At 46.3% G+C, this 15,352-nt stretch overlaps 1 protein-coding gene across 3 annotated transcripts in view; it reads left to right on the top strand.

Moving 5' to 3' along the window:
- The window catches only part of cwc27 (CWC27 spliceosome associated cyclophilin), a 54,117-nt gene extending 44,976 nt beyond the window's left edge, over positions 1–9,141 (top strand). For 2 of the 3 annotated variants that reach the window (XM_035391254.1, XM_035391256.1), the window contains 2 exons: positions 200–312; positions 8,200–9,141. In XM_035391254.1, coding sequence (XP_035247145.1) covers positions 200–312; positions 8,200–8,362 — 276 coding nt within the window. In that variant the 3' untranslated portion in view covers positions 8,363–9,141. The remainder of the gene's footprint in view (positions 1–199; positions 313–8,199) is intronic. The other variant, XM_035391255.1, reaches the window with a different exon arrangement.
- The last annotated feature ends 6,211 nt before the right edge of the window (positions 9,142–15,352 follow it).

The following is a 15,352-nucleotide window of genomic DNA, read 5'->3' on the forward strand; positions in this document are numbered from 1 at the left end:
ACGTGTGTAACCAACACAAAACTTTACACAATACGTGGTACCAACAATCATTTTATATCACATTTTACTTTTTTTGTAAAGCAGACAAATGTATGCCAATACCAGGATGTACATTATTATGTCCTTGTAGTCAGTGTGAGGTATGACCTCTCTGTTTGGGTCCGTCTGAAGCGATCGTTAATTTCCCGCTTTCTCACAGACAATGGCCCTCCTGGATCGCTTCAAGTCCAAGCTTTCCACGGCCATTACAGAGACCCCGGAAGGTGCGGAGGAGGACGTGGAGGACCTTGGAGAGGATGAGGACAAGGGCTGGTGAGCACATTCTGTTCATTACCGCTGCTCCTGGTCCTCTTATGGCACTGTGCTCTTCAGCACTGGCACAGAGCACGGGAACATGACAGATGTTACATTTATTCTCTCCAGTTTTGTTGTTCTGAAAAACTCACTTTCAGGTCCTCTTGAAAGCTTCCCATTTCAACTGTTTTTAGAGTGCTTTCACAGAGTTTGTAAAGGGAAAGGGGAAAAAAAAAAGAGAAAGTCATTTCAGCAACCGCAGGGGGAGAAAACAGTTGCTGGCTGTGCTAATGCCCCAGTAAGTTTCATTAGAGAGAGGTCCGTACAGCCTGAGAGAGCGGGCTCCAATACAAGAAATGAGTTTGAACAGTTTGAAAAACTGTAAGTTTCATTCGTATTTGGTAGAAGCGCAGGCAACAGTATCCCACATCTCACCAAATCCCGTCTTTCTCAAGGGTGCCGTTAGCGAGCACTGAACACAGCGTGAACGAGGAAACGCACCGGCGGACTTGTTCTGCACGTCAGTTGGGGGGGAGGGGGAGGGTGGGGGTGGTGAGGGGGTTGTGTCCGACGGGACCCCGAGGAAGCGGAACGGGGCCGCGCACGGCCGCGAGCAGGGACTCCGACAGCGTGTTTAGCCGCGGAAGACACTGACGCCATTTGAGCGGCGCGGGCTGTTTGTTTTCGCAGCGCCACGGCGGGCGTCTGTGAATGGGCCCTTCACTCAGCCGGGCCCGCAGGATAAATAAGCCTGCCCTGCCAGACGAGCCGCTGTCCAGTCCATCTGAGCGCAGATGGGGTGTATCACCACCCAGGCAGCGCCCGAAAAGAGCGGGACCCGGAGGCCGCCTGCTCCTGCTCCCTGTCCGCGGTCCCAGGATAGGAGGCTCGGGCTGAAGAGCCCAAACAAACATGGGCCGTTTATTAACCGTATAGACGTTTCGTCCGCGTGTAGAGCTGTTTTTCTGTGTCCTGTTTTGTGCGTAACGCTGGATTCCTGTGACAGTACAGTGTAGGCTCTCTTGATCTAAAAAAAATTGATTATATTGCTGCAAAGTGGTTTTTACCAAAAAGCAAGCGTGTCCACTTGTGTCCACATTCAAATAACTAGTGACGTGCTCGTGTGTGTGTGTGTGTGTTTTATGGGTACCGTGCTGTAATATATGGTGTGGCTTGCCGGTGGCTGCCTTCGGTCTGTTTTGGAGGACATTCCCGTCTCTCAGCACTGCGTTACATTAGATGAGAAAGGAGAAAATGAAATGATTTCCATGTCAGCGGACTTCACAGCTGTGTATCGCAGACACCACTTACTTTGCAAATATTAAGTCTACTGGGTCATATTTCACACTCGGTTAAATATTAAGACTGAATTGAGGTTTTTAAAAATATTTTTCATACACATTACCTTAATGGGAATGTGCTGTATGTTAATTCTAATGTGTTTGGGTAGTAGAACCCCCACACGTACAGTACAGAAGCATTAAGGTCATTCCACTTTCCATGGTAGTGTAACTGCAATAGTTGTGTAACTGAGAGTTTGAGTGCATCAGCTGGAGATGGTATTTTGTTTTGCATGTAGTGTTGGGTCATGTGTCACAAGTGTGTATGTGGAGGGATGGTTCTCGTGTAGTTTCAGATCTTGAAGAAGCGTGACAAAATATATAAATCTTAAAGGTTGTGTCACATCATGTTACGTATGATGTGTCTACATGAGTGAACTTATCACTTTTTTTCTGAAGAATAAACTTTTTACATCTTTTTTGCCAGGCTTGAATCGCCACCTGATTCAGTCTGGGCTGAACCAGTTTAACCTCCTTTGGAAGGGTTTGCGCTTTAAAGATGGTTGGAAAACTGCTGAATCAAGATCCTCAAAGACTTTGGAGGATCTGAACCCTGAGCACTGAAAGGGAGAGAGATTTTTAGGGCTTTGGTTTTGCTGTTCTGTGGCATGAGAGCTGAAGAATTCCCCTCTGAAAGAATACACATGTGAAAAATCAAGCATCAGAATTAAATTCATCTGAAGTCTGAACAGGCTGAGTCCAGACTGATCCGGGGGTTATTTCCTTTAATAAATACTGTCATGCTCTGTATTAGCTCAGTCACAAGTAGGCTGTGTCTAACACACCAGAGCCCTCGCCAGCTTCAAGATACAAATGGCCTCCTCAGCCAAAGACCTAGATTCCCATCCAAGGGAACTTATTGCACTCACATTGCTTCTCCAGGGGTGATGTCATATTCATTAGCATTCACATGCTAACTTTGGGCAGTCTGCTTTGTTTTTGCACTCTGTTGTGTATGTAATTAACAGATTTTACACTTATATCACGTAAAACCATCTGTGGGCTGCTGTGTGGCTTGTCTTTCCAAAGCGCAGGTTCTGGGCCGGAACTTGATGTTGAATCCTAACAGTGCCAGCACACGTACCTGTGCGGCTGTGCATCATTTTCCCTCTATTGTTGTGCAAATGTGACTGGTCCTTTGAGAGCCAGCGGCCTTCCCTCACCGGAAGTGTCCTCCTGTGACACAGTCTGAAGTGTACTCCTGTGACACAGTCTGAAGTGAAGTGTACTCCTGTGACACAGTCTGAAGTGAAGTGTACTCCTGTGACACAGTTTGACCTGAAGTGTACCCCTGACACAGTCTGAACTGAAGTATAGTCCTGTGACACAGTCTGAAGTGTCCTCATGTGACACAGTCGAAAGTGTCCTCCTGTGACACAGTCTGAAGTGTACTCCTGTGACACAGTATGAACTGAAGTGTACTCCTGTGACACAGTCTGAAGTGTACTCCATTGTTAAGTCATTCCAATTTAAAAACTGAAAAAAAGCAGTTGGAGTGAAAACGTAACAAAGTTACGACACATGCAGTGTCCCTGTGTCCTATACCATCTCCCCCATGAGTGCGGTTCAGTGCCCTCACTTAAAGGTTACATTTTAATGACAGTTTCTCATTGAGATTATACATCTGTCCAACGTATAACAACATTCCTTGTAAATTGATGGATTGCCTAATTACTCCATTGTCTCTGTAAATGTGATGCCCTCATTAATTTTTATTCAGCCCAAGACCAAATAGTGCAGCTCTGTTGTGGAATATGCATTGAAGTACTTACTCTGTTTTTCAGCCTTGCCAGATGATAGCAGTGCTGGTAGTTCTCTTTTTTTGGTTCCCACTTAGATTTATTGGCGACCCTCATTGTCTGCGCTGGATTGTGGTTTCATGTGTTGCCTCAGTGGGGGCAGGGGGCTGCTGTCTGTGTCAGTGCACCATCCACGTCCCCATCCCCGTGGCCTACAGGGGCAGCAACAGGAAATAAGCTCCGACTGGCTCTTCCTCTCGTATATTTTTGTTCATCTGAGACATCCTGAGTATGAGCGTTTTGTGTAGGCTTGAAATACCGGTTAAATGTTATCATGGCACGAGTGTCACATTGAAAGAGATCTTGCTGGTATTTCTGTGTGTCTTTGCGTGTATGTGTGCGCGTCTGTCGATGTGTGTCTGTCTGCGTGCGTCCGCGCATGTGGTTTTGTGTATATTTTTGGTTTTCTTGGTGTGTGTCTCGGTGTCTTCTGCTGTGTTTGTGTGTGTGCGTGTGTGCGTGTGTGCGTGTGCGTGTGCGCGTGTGTGTGTGTGTGTGTGCGTGTGTGTGCGTGTGTGCGTGTGTGTGTGTGTGCGTGTGTGCGTGTGTGTGTGCGTGTGTGTGTGCATGAGTACGTGCATGCCTGTATGTATGTGTTTCTGTGTGTCTTTGTGTCTGTCAAGGTGTCTGCTGCTGTGTGTCTGAATGTGTACGTGCGCGAGTTCTTGCGTGCGTGCGTCTGTGTGTCTGTGAGCAGTAGAGCACCTGTGTGTGAGATTTAAAATAATAAAGCCTTTACTTCCGATCAGTTACTTCATCCTTGAAACGGCTCCAGGGCTGACAGTTGAAATGAAGCACGTACAAGGCCCCGGTTCACCTGTCTGTCCTCCTGATAGAGTGGGGCCGCCAACCCGAGAGTCGCATCGAGGAAAGAGCGGGGAATCACGGCAGTCTCTCCTAAAAAAAAAAAAAAGCCCAAAAAAGAAAGAAAGAGGGAGGCTGGAATCTGTAGTGCTTTCTGCGCGATTGCTGCACCCCGTGAACGGAACATGGGTTACAACAGGTCAGACACTGGAAGTCAAGTCTGGGCCAGAAGTGTAAACTATTCCATCTGTGTCTGCGTCTACAAGCCCCTCTCAAAGAAAAGCAAGGGGCCTTCTCCCCCTCCCCTCTCCCCCCCACCCCCCAATCCATGAGCCGCTCTCTTGAAAAGCAGAAGAAAAATAAATTGGGGGGAAGGTCTGCCTCGCGTCGGGGCAGCGCGGGAGCGAGAGCCGTTTTCATAAGCGGTGAGTAGAACAGTAGGGCCCCTGCTCCAGCTGTAGTTCTTTGCGGCGAGGTTTGGGGTGGGGTGGGGTGGGGTGGTGGGGTGGGGGGGGTCTGTCATCGCCGGGACTGCTAGACCGATTATGGGAGCGCGCTCGGCTCTCTCTCTCCGCGGCCGTCCCGCTGGCCCCTCGGAACGCCGCCGGCGCGTTCGCGTCTCGCCGAGCTCTTCAGACGCTCGTCCCGGTGCCCGCTCTGTGGCGAGGCGCGGTCGCCCCGCCCTTCGGCTCAGTCCGTTTTCTTTCGCGCTCAAAAGCTAAACAAAAAACAAAAAACAAAAAAAAAACGATAAAATCCATTAATAATTTCTTATCGTTTGTTTGGCTTCCAGATAACCCCTTTATTTTTCATTGGGTAACCCTTTGTGATTTGTGCTACTTCATTTTGTAGGGCTTTGACAAAATATTGTTCTACTGCGTTCTGCAATGCAAAAAAAAAATGACGATACGAAACGTGTCCCTGTGTCCTATACCATCTCCCCCATGAGTGCGGTTCAGTGCCCTCACTTAAAGGTTGCATTTTAATGACGGTTTCTCATCGAGATTGACTGCCTGGCAAAGTGCCAGCTTTCATGCAAGTGCAGTGTCCTAGTGGTGCCTCTACTTGATTTTTATTTGCTTCCTTTATTAGGCTGCATGTAGTGAACACTGATGGTTGATAAATTTAGGTGTTCATTCAGGAAAAGTTATTTACAAAATAGCGCATACTTTATAAGTACCAGGGTGTTTGCATTGTCACTAAAATAAACTTTCAAATATATTTTTGTTGAATAAAAATGTCACTGATTTTGAATTCATATTTTATTTCTTCTGTTCAGTGAATAGGAAAACTTGAGCTGAGGGTTGTTTCTTCTTCGGCCCGCATAATTTTTGTTTTATATATTGCGCCGAGGGAATATCATGTCATGAACCCTGCATGAAAATACAAATCATTTCCTGGGCTCAGTGCATCGTCTCATGCCTGCTATTTTGTCTTTTGCATAAACGCGTTCTAACAATCCATCACGAAACCACCGTTTTTCCATAAATGGTAGAGGAAACGAGCACGAGGATCGGTGATTGATGGAATTCTGTGTGATATTTTTATGCCTGTTCTGCATTATTGGTTGTCGTGAACTGGTGAATGATATGATTTAACACATGACCTTCTTACGTCATGGCTCTTGCCTGATATATGTGAACCATATTTCACTATTTCTGAACGCTATTTTCCTGTCTGAACGCTAGTTGAGTATTGAGTATTGACAGATGTTTCTGTCGAGCCATAACTCAAACGTGCAGGCCAAGTAAGGCCAAAGCAAAAGTTAATGTATTCATGGTTGGATGTATGCATGGCCGTTTCCAGAAGGGACCAAAAGCTGGGCAGTTGCTTCATTGGGCTCCCTACGTCCACTCTGTGTCTAGGCACTGATAGATATTGACGATTGACTGATGTTCTGGTTTTTGGTTTTCCTGGAAGCTCCGTTCCCCCTGACCCTGTTGTGAAATGCGAGCGTCCGTCTCCAGAACGGCTGGAGCAGGTGTGAGCTGTCGATCTGCTTTGCATTTGTTGCTTTGTTGCGAATGTCAGCGAGGTAAGACAGCTGTGTCCACTTGATGCGTAACGGTGACCCGCTTCACCCTTCTAGAAGATTCTCCCCATTCTCTGTCACTGCCTGTCCTCGTGAAAGTTATTCTCTCTGTAGTTTTTGGAGATGATCGATTGCCTTTTTACTGACGAAAGCTATTGGATTGCTTGCGCCACCCCCCCCCCACCCCCACCCCCCCCACGGTTAACATGTTGGTAAGGTTCGGGGGGGGAGGGGTGTGTGCTTCAGCAGCGTGGGACTGTGGTCCCACAGCAGTGGAACACCCATTCCCAGCAAGTCAGAGTTGGTCAGTTTTACATGTAACCCCCCCCGTTCATATTGCTGGATGTCCCTCTTATAAACTTGGCGATTGCCTTGTGCTACACGTTTGCGCCCGTGTTTTCCCTGCTTGTGTCAGGTTCATCACTCTGAAGTATCGCCAGGCATCCTGATTCGTACAGGCTGTCTCGACAAGTCTCTGCAGCTGTTCCCCAGCACTTTCGCTGAACGAGGTCCCTGTTGCTGTCTTCGCCTGCGTGTCTGTTGATCTGGGCCTCCTGTTGAAATTCGTGCTTTAGGGGCCGCTTTGGAAATGGTCCACAGGCACGTCTGATGGACGATCAGGCCCTGTGTTACTCATTGTAGGTTCTTGTTGATGTGCTTTGAACCACATTAACGGTACCTGCCCCACTGCAGCAGTCCTGTTTTTCTGTCTGCAGTATTTTTTTTTATCTGTCTGCCTTTACTTTTTGCAGATGTCACATTTTCAGCCTTTTTGTTCTTCCATTTTAAGTGTTGCTTGCTCCTTGGCTCAAACGGCTGCTAAAGTCAGTCCTCCAGTTGGGTCTCCAGTCCTTTTCAATCATTGGAATTTTTTTGTTTAGTCATTCATTCATTCATTCTTTCAGACTGAATGAATGAATGTGTGCCACTTCACCATTCTAGACCAACGATGTATGAGTTGAAATGGGTCGTGCTGTGCTTGTACCGTGGAGGGCTGCCACAGTGTTTGTTTTTCTACGGCCAGGCGAAACGGAGCAGCGAGCTCGTCATGGGGAATCGGCAAAGCTCGCGTGAGCTCTACCCGTGTGGAACACACGGTGTCTGTGGGCCCAGTCTCTGACTGTGCAGTAGGGGCATCTGCTGTCTGACTGCAGTAGGGGCATCTGCTCTCTGACTGTGCAGTAGGGCATCTGCTCTCTCATTGTGCAGTAGGGCATCTGCTGCTCTCTCACTGTGCAGTAGGGCATCTGCTCTCTCATTGTGCAGTAGGGCATCTGCTGCTCTCTCACTGTGCAGTAGGGCATCTGCTCTCTCATTGTGCAGTAGGGGCATCTACTCTCTCACTGTGCAGCAGGGCATCTGCTCTCTCACTGTGCAGTAGGGCATCTGCTCTCTCATTGTGCAGTAGGGGCATCTGCACTCTCACTGTGCAGCAGGGCATCTGCTCTCTCACTGTGCAGTAGGGCATCTGCTCTCTCACTGTGCAGTAGGGGCATCTGCTCTCTGACTGTGCAGTAGGGGCATCTGCTCTCTGACTGTGCAGTAGGGCATCTGCTCTCTCACTGTGCAGTAGGGCATCTGCTCTCTCATTGTGCAGTAGGGGCATCTGCTCTCTCACTGTGCAGTAGGGGCATCTGCGCTCTCACTGTGCAGTAGGGGCATCTGCTCTCTCACTGTGCAGTAGGGGCATCTGCTCTCTCACTGCGCAGTAGGGCATCTGCTCTCTGACTGCGCAGTAGGGGCATCTGCTCTCTCACTGCAGTAGGGGCGTCTGCTCTCTGACTGTGCAGTAGGGGCATCTGCTCTCTCACTGCAGTAGGGGCATCTGCTCTCTCACTGCAGTAGGGGCACAGTGGAAAGAAGTCCTATTGAGTAATCAAATCAAAAGCGGAATGATTTTCTGTGCTTGAACTCTCGCTGTCTGATTTAGGATGGCCCACGTTCTGCAGTTTGATGAGCAAACCAGGAAAGTGAAGGACGCCAACGTGCAGGACGAGGACACCTTCGAGATCTACGACCCACGCAACCCTGTCAACAAGAGGCGGAGAGAGGAGAGCAAGAAGATGATGAAGGAGAAGAAGGCCAAAAGGTGAGGCGGGGTCAAGGTTCACTAAAAATCCCGCCTCCTGGACTGTTCCTGCATTCATCCGGCTTTCTCTTCTCACAGATAACAGACTGAGTTCAAGGAAGTGTTCCGGAACACCGCGGAATACTGAGTTTTCACTCTCCCCTGCCCCCCAAATTTGCGAACTGAACTTTTAGGCCCTTTATGGAATACTGTGAACAACATCGGGCAATATCCAAATGATATTGCTGGCTTCTGTTTGTAACCAACCGAAGAACTGTAAGCTAGCATTTAACTGTACTGCTGTTGCCTTACTCTCGCGCAAATGGAGCGTTCCCTTTACTGCTTTCCACCAATGAGGTCGAGTGTTAAAATGAGGCAGAAATTCGACCGGAATACTGGCCAACAGTACCTATGCAACTTTCCCATTTCCGCTGTGTGCATTTAACATAAGTATTGTGCGTGCGTGCGTGCGTGCGTGCCTGCGTGCGTGCGTGAATTTCTAATGTGTAATGCCTGCTTACAGCGTGAAACTAAACCTACAGTACTTTAAATATGCTCTGTAAGACAAAATAACTAGCTTACATAGCTTCTTCTACAGTGTGTATTGTACAGTGTCTGTAACAGTATTGACCTGAACTTGGCTATGAAAACCAGATTTGATTGTAATTCATTGTAAGGACCTAAACACCAACCTTCAAAATTCATTTTACTCTTTTTTTCCCTGCAATTGGTTACTTTTAGCAGCTATTATAGCTATCACTATTGCTGAAACATCTCAAAATAAATGCCTGTCATTCTCAAATATTCTGACGTGAAACTACTCTAGTGTGACAGCCATGGGTTCGGGGATGGGATCATTGATATAATCATCCATCTTACCTTCTGCAGGACTGTATATAGGCTGAGGCTTAGTAGTCCTCATGGTTTTTCCCACTGTTACTGATTTTTCAACACACTTTATCACACCTGGACACCTCCAGGAAACGCACATTGCTTTTTATATTGTGGAAAAAGGAGCAAAGGGGAGCTTGTGTGGTGAATGCACTACAGCAGTGTATGTTGCAGTCTGGGAGCACTTCTCATAATTATTTGACAAATTTTAGCACTGTACGACAATTTAATTGTTAAAGCATGCAATAGCAAATATTATTGTTTGATATTTCTGAATTTACCTTATCCTAAATGCAGTGACTATGATTGCACAGTTATTATATTGTTAAACCATATTTCAATTCGTAAATATTTAATACAAATTTGTTGTGTAATACATTTGAAAAGCTTGTGCCTGGTATGCCCATTATCTAAAGTGGTCTGTTTTTAGCAGAGACAAGCACTAAAAATTATCAGAGAAAGGTATGAAAGTGAAAATGCCCTGGTCCCATTGGCAGAGAAGGATATTCCACAGATGGAGCGGGTGAGTGCTTTCAAGAGTTTCGCTGGCCCCAGGCTTCACCTCTACACACCTCTTCAGGACTGCAGACATGGAAAAGCGGGAAGGAATTTGAAAAAAAAAAAAAAAATGACTCCCCTGCAAAAGTCATGAGAAACGTTGTCAAATCACTATTCGCAAGATGATTTGGTATACGGAGCTCACTGTCTACTCCAGCAGAGGCCACTAAAATATTAAATGCTGACATTTAAAATCTGTTTTAGACTCTTTAGAATGATGTAAGGGGCAGATGGTCGGGGATGAGCTGAGTCAGTGATAACTACCAGGAATGTTCTAGTTATTTACACACATTTTTTCTCCTTTGTACATTTTTCTGTGAGGAGGCATGCTTGAGAATTCAATGCATTCTAAATTACTCTTAAGTAGTTTAGAAATTTAGAATACATTAAAAATGGAACTTCCGTGCTCTGTGGCAATTTAGAAGACTTTATAAACCTTTGCCGATGATTCGCCATCTACCTTTGTGAACTTTTTCGTGGAAGTTTTACAAAGAATCTGCCCACGGAGCAACGTGAAAATTTATGACTGATCAAACTGAACAAGTGTCCCGCCGTGGAAAAGTCCGGAAGAAAAAGCCCGGGCTGGGCGACGCGGGGACGGACTCTGCGGTCTGAGCAGATGATCTAGCTCTACCACGTGTGACCAGGAGCACGGTCTGGCCGGCACTCGGCTTTTACTGCCCTTCTGGGGTCCTGCTTAAGTTTTCGTGCAGAACAGGAAGAAGAGTTAGTGTTACTCTGCCCAGTCACCGCAAATTTAAAGCAGGTGAGATGCCCCCCGACCCCCCAGTGAAAAGCGCGTACACCCCCCCCCCCCCCCCCCAGCTTGCGGGTTGCTTTGGTCGCTGGGGTGTGAAAAGGATCCATGGGGCCTCCTAACTTTCAAGTTTCATTACCGCCTTTTAAGATACCCATCTACACATACAAGAAATTATGAGCTGCTTTCATAACGGTGTTTTAAATATCACATTCAGTTTATTGTTATTTACTTTATTCTTATTTTTTCCTTCAGGGGGGCTTGAGTGGGGTGACCTCCATTGCAGTGATATGTGACTTAGGTCTTACTTCCGAACTCTAAAACTTGTTTGACCTGTTCAGTGCTGTGCTCTTTTCCCCCATACTTTTTTCATTACTGTAGATGCATGGTACAATAATGACTCACTTATTTGTTTTGTTTTTGTGCGTTTTGGGCCAATGCTAAATCCATGCAACGGGGAGTTTGTTCCACCAGATCCTGCAGTTGCTGAGCAAATATTGCCCAGAGCCAGTCAAACGTGGAAGAGAACAGGTGAGCAAAGCTTCTGAATGACTGTTGAAGCCAGAACTACATTTCTGCATCACATGAGTTCCCTGTTAGGAACACCATCATTTAATTACCACTCTGATCAGGGTCCAGAGTGCCACAGGGAGCAAGTAGAGACTTCAAAATAATAGCCGCTTTGAAGGGCCGTCCAGACAGAGGACTTGCTTAGACATTAGATACGAAAAAAAGAGAAGAAGTGTCAGTTGTTAGATAAAGGTATTGTATCTGGTTGAGACCTTACCTTCACACACACACACACACACACACACACACCCCCCCCCCCCTCTAGGAATGCCTATAGTAGTATAGCACTGAGCTTGGAAAATGGCCCGATTGTGGAGACTGATTCTGTGCCGTTTCACTGCAGTGGCTGGGCTTCAGAGCGCGATGCAGGGGGCTCATAAAGCTGACTGATTCTGCAGCAGTGAAATGCTTTGAACAGGTAGAATGTCCCCCAGTGGCACAGCCTGAGCTTTGGGTTAGTTTTACGTTTGTTTCCTCCCGTGGAAAACCCCAGCAGAACATTTGCTGCTTGGATTCCAGGAAGTGTAAGCTGGTGCAGTTCTGATAAAGGACCTTGTGGCCAAAATATCTTTGTGTTTTGAGGGTTGGAAGTGGGAGTCCTGCATTGGCCATGGTCTGTGTAAGAAACGTTGGACTGATAACCCAAATGTGGCTTAAGACCATGATTCAGTCTGCAGCCTACCCAGTTCCTCAGCTAACTGCAATATTGTGCATAACCTGGAAGATTCCTTTTCTCATCCCAAAGATATTATTTTGGCTCTCCAGTCATTTGTAGCTACCTGTATCTGTTCCTCTCTTTTCCCAGAGGGGTTCTGAAAATTTCAAGATAATCTGTTGCCTTTCAGCTTGTGAAATGGAATAGAGAGTGGAGAGGAATCACTAAATTAAATGTCTGTGGTTTTCATCAAATTTTCACCTTTAGCCATTAATCTTCCCTTAATCCAGGAGGGAAGTCACTTTCTTTCCCATCTTGGGCTTGAGAGCACACCCGTCTCTCGTGTTTTGCCTCCGCAATGTTGTTTTCTGACTATGTTTCGAGTAGAAAAATAAGAAATATCTGTGATTCAGTATTTTAACTTAAACATGTAATTTTGGCATAGACATGGCGTTTGTGTCTGTGTGACATTATTCTGTATATGACCCTTTGCTACATGTACATCTTGTAAGTGTAATTTATCATGGATTAATTATTTAGTAATGTATTTCACATGGTTAAGTTCTTTAAGAATATGAAACACTGAATCTTTCAATGTGTCATGTATTTATTAGGTTTGCAGTGCGACTTAACTCCAGGTCACTTCCTTTGAGTCAGTAAGGTCATTAGTGAAATCATGTTATTGAGTCACTCTTATGTAGCAAGATGGATTCTTCATTATATATATATATATATATATATATACAATGGAGGTCTACATAATATCCCCATGCTCCTTTATTCTTTAGTTTGTGTTTTCACTAAAAGAACTTGTATCCCTCAGGTTTTACTCTATCGTCCCAGCTGGAGATGAGGGAGCGTGCCTTTGTGAACTCTAAATGGTTTCTACTACCATGTGCAGTCGAACACTGTCGCTGACTTATGAAACCGTAAATCCACCGTGGCTTCCATAGAGAGATTAGATTGATGTGCAGTAGTTTCACCCATTTTGGGGGCAGTAAAACTTCACTTTCTGCCACTACCAATCAGTCGCGGCATGTCTTGCCTTCCCAGGCTTTTTGCACAGAATCAGGCCCATTTGTTACAAAGGTACTACTGTCATTTTTCTCTCAGCTTCTGGAAAAACTTTACTTCAACTGTGTCCATTTGTCATATTGATTATTGTTTCTTTTGCTCTACAACCGAAAATCCCATGGCTAAAATGTCCCTTTCCACTGGTTTTGCCCCCATTTTCTTTCTTTCTTTCTTTCTTTTTTTCTTTCTTTCTTTCTTTGGCTTACATGCTTTACACTTAATTTCGTTTTGTGTGCAACCAAAATCTAATAAAGGCCATTATTTGGGGAAAGAAGTGACTCATTGACAATGAATACCAAATGTGCGACGCATGTTTGTTTTTCCTGTGAGTTTGGTTTGATATCAGCCTCACAGTGTAGGATCAAATACAGTCGCCCTCGCGGGAGGAGAATTATTAGGAGGATAGCGCTGCACAGCTCACCTCACACAAACCAGCCGTGCTGATCTTATCATCGTTGAGCGATCACAGGCTTGCCGAATGCCAGTTGAGTAATTACTCAGTTGGATGTTGGACTGGTCGTTTGATGATGTCAGAGTGAAATCGATGTCTAAATGGATGCATCTCCTTTCCACTAACACTGTAATGTATTGGAGGTTTTGTATCCGCGTGAGGGGGCGGCCAAACCTGTCCACAGCATGTAACGTCCCGAGACGCCATGGCTGTGCTGCGAAATTGCATTAGAGCTTAATCCTGTCAGTCTCCCTGGACTTGCAATTGGGCTGAATTGATGTAAGCGCTGGATCATCTAATGCACCCCAGATGCAGAGGATATCGGTCTGCTAATATCCGTAAAACCACCAGATAACCCCACTCCATGCACGTTTGTATGGTGCGGTGCATATTCACCTGTGCAGTGGAGGCTGTGAAATAAGTGGCAGCTAGCTGCGTGTGTTTCAGATTTCCTGGCTGCTGAATATAATTCAGGGGACTGTCTACCTATGACAATCCCCAGAATGCAATTTTATAAGCGCGTAATAAACCGGTAATAAAGGCTCAGATTTTCAGCGCTAGTTGGGCAGGTGTGTTTTCATTCTGCGGTGGAAGATGGATGTGCCTTCCACCCCAGCAGGTGAATTTGACAGTTTAAATGTACCTTTTTAAAAAAAAAACAAAAGAGAGAGCAGACAGTTCCTTCTTATATATTGTTTCACTTTACTGAGACGGGGGGAAAAGCAGGGGGAGTTACAGATGGAGATCACAGCACAGAGAGTACCGTGGCAGGGAGTCAAACCCCCGAGCCATGCTGGGGATCGGTATGTGGGTTGAGAGGCAGCCGCCCTATGCACTGTGCCACACGGTCTCCCATGGTTACTTTTTTAAAAATGCAGTCCAAGTCCATTGCTGCCAGCAGAGAGTTCTTCCACGCAGTCCCCGCTTCGACGCACAAATGTTTTCCCTTCTCTGTGGGCCTCCCCAGCTTGATGCAATTTGCGTCTTTTCACTCGCCAATTTCTGTTTTGCCACTGTAGGAACCGGTTCAGTAGTCTTGCCGGCCGACCCACAGTCCCGCCCCGAAGGCGTGCGAGTGCTGGGTCCTGGTGCGGAACGCAATGCAGCGGCGGCGGTTCATCATGGATGGATTTTCACATGCGAACTGTGGTTTGGGGAGATGGTGATTCAGTCACCCTGGTCCCTATCTCACAGTGCTTTGGGTGGTGCTTGTGACACCAGTGCTACACTTTGACTGGGATTTATTAATTTGCAATTTGCAATTTTCAGTTTCAGTTCTCCACACAGAAATTGCAGTAGCTCTAACATAGTATAGCAGAACAGTTGCAAGACGTCCGTCAATATTTACAACAGAGCCCCCCCCCCCTTCAATGAATCACGCCAGGATTTTTTTTCCTCTGTCTCTCGCTCTCTCTCTCTCTCTCTCAATCAATAGCATGAACAGGGGACAGTAGTATTACGAGTAGAATGTGTACGGATGTGAGCAAAGAATTTCCATCACAATAGATCTGCAAACCATCTACGTCTGGCGGTGAAGCCGCTCTGATTTTCACGTGGCGCACATTACGCAGTACGTCTGTGCCCTGGATACATGTTTTGTTTAACCGTTTCTAGGGTAATATTGTCTAGCCCATTTTTCCCCTCGACAGCTGTGGAGGATCCAGGTGTCACAGAGGGAGGTGAGATCTGGAAGCAGAGCCAGCTGCCGTAGGACACGAAGCTGACTAGGGCCGCGTGCCTGACCTTCGACCCCTTGGCCATGAGCGTTTACTCATGCGCTGATCCCCCAGGGCAAGAGGGTAACCACAACTGTGTAGCCAGGGGTCCCAACTTCTCAGAAAGGTTCTGTTGATACTAGGTGTATTAATGACTCGATGGGAGCAGTTCAAATGAGCAGTGAAATGAGAGAGGGCTAATGAAAACACTGTGATGATTCTGAGTGTTGGAATTCCACCTTCTCCAATTAGAACTTCTATAAATGCCACAGACCTTCTGAGGGGTTTGTGCACCATTGCGTTTTGGGTTGTATGCTGTTGGTGTAGTACTAGAGCATTTAGGA

The sequence above is a fragment of the Anguilla anguilla genome, chromosome 14, assembly GCF_013347855.1.
Source record: "Anguilla anguilla isolate fAngAng1 chromosome 14, fAngAng1.pri, whole genome shotgun sequence".
Lineage (NCBI taxonomy): Eukaryota > Metazoa > Chordata > Actinopteri > Anguilliformes > Anguillidae > Anguilla > Anguilla anguilla.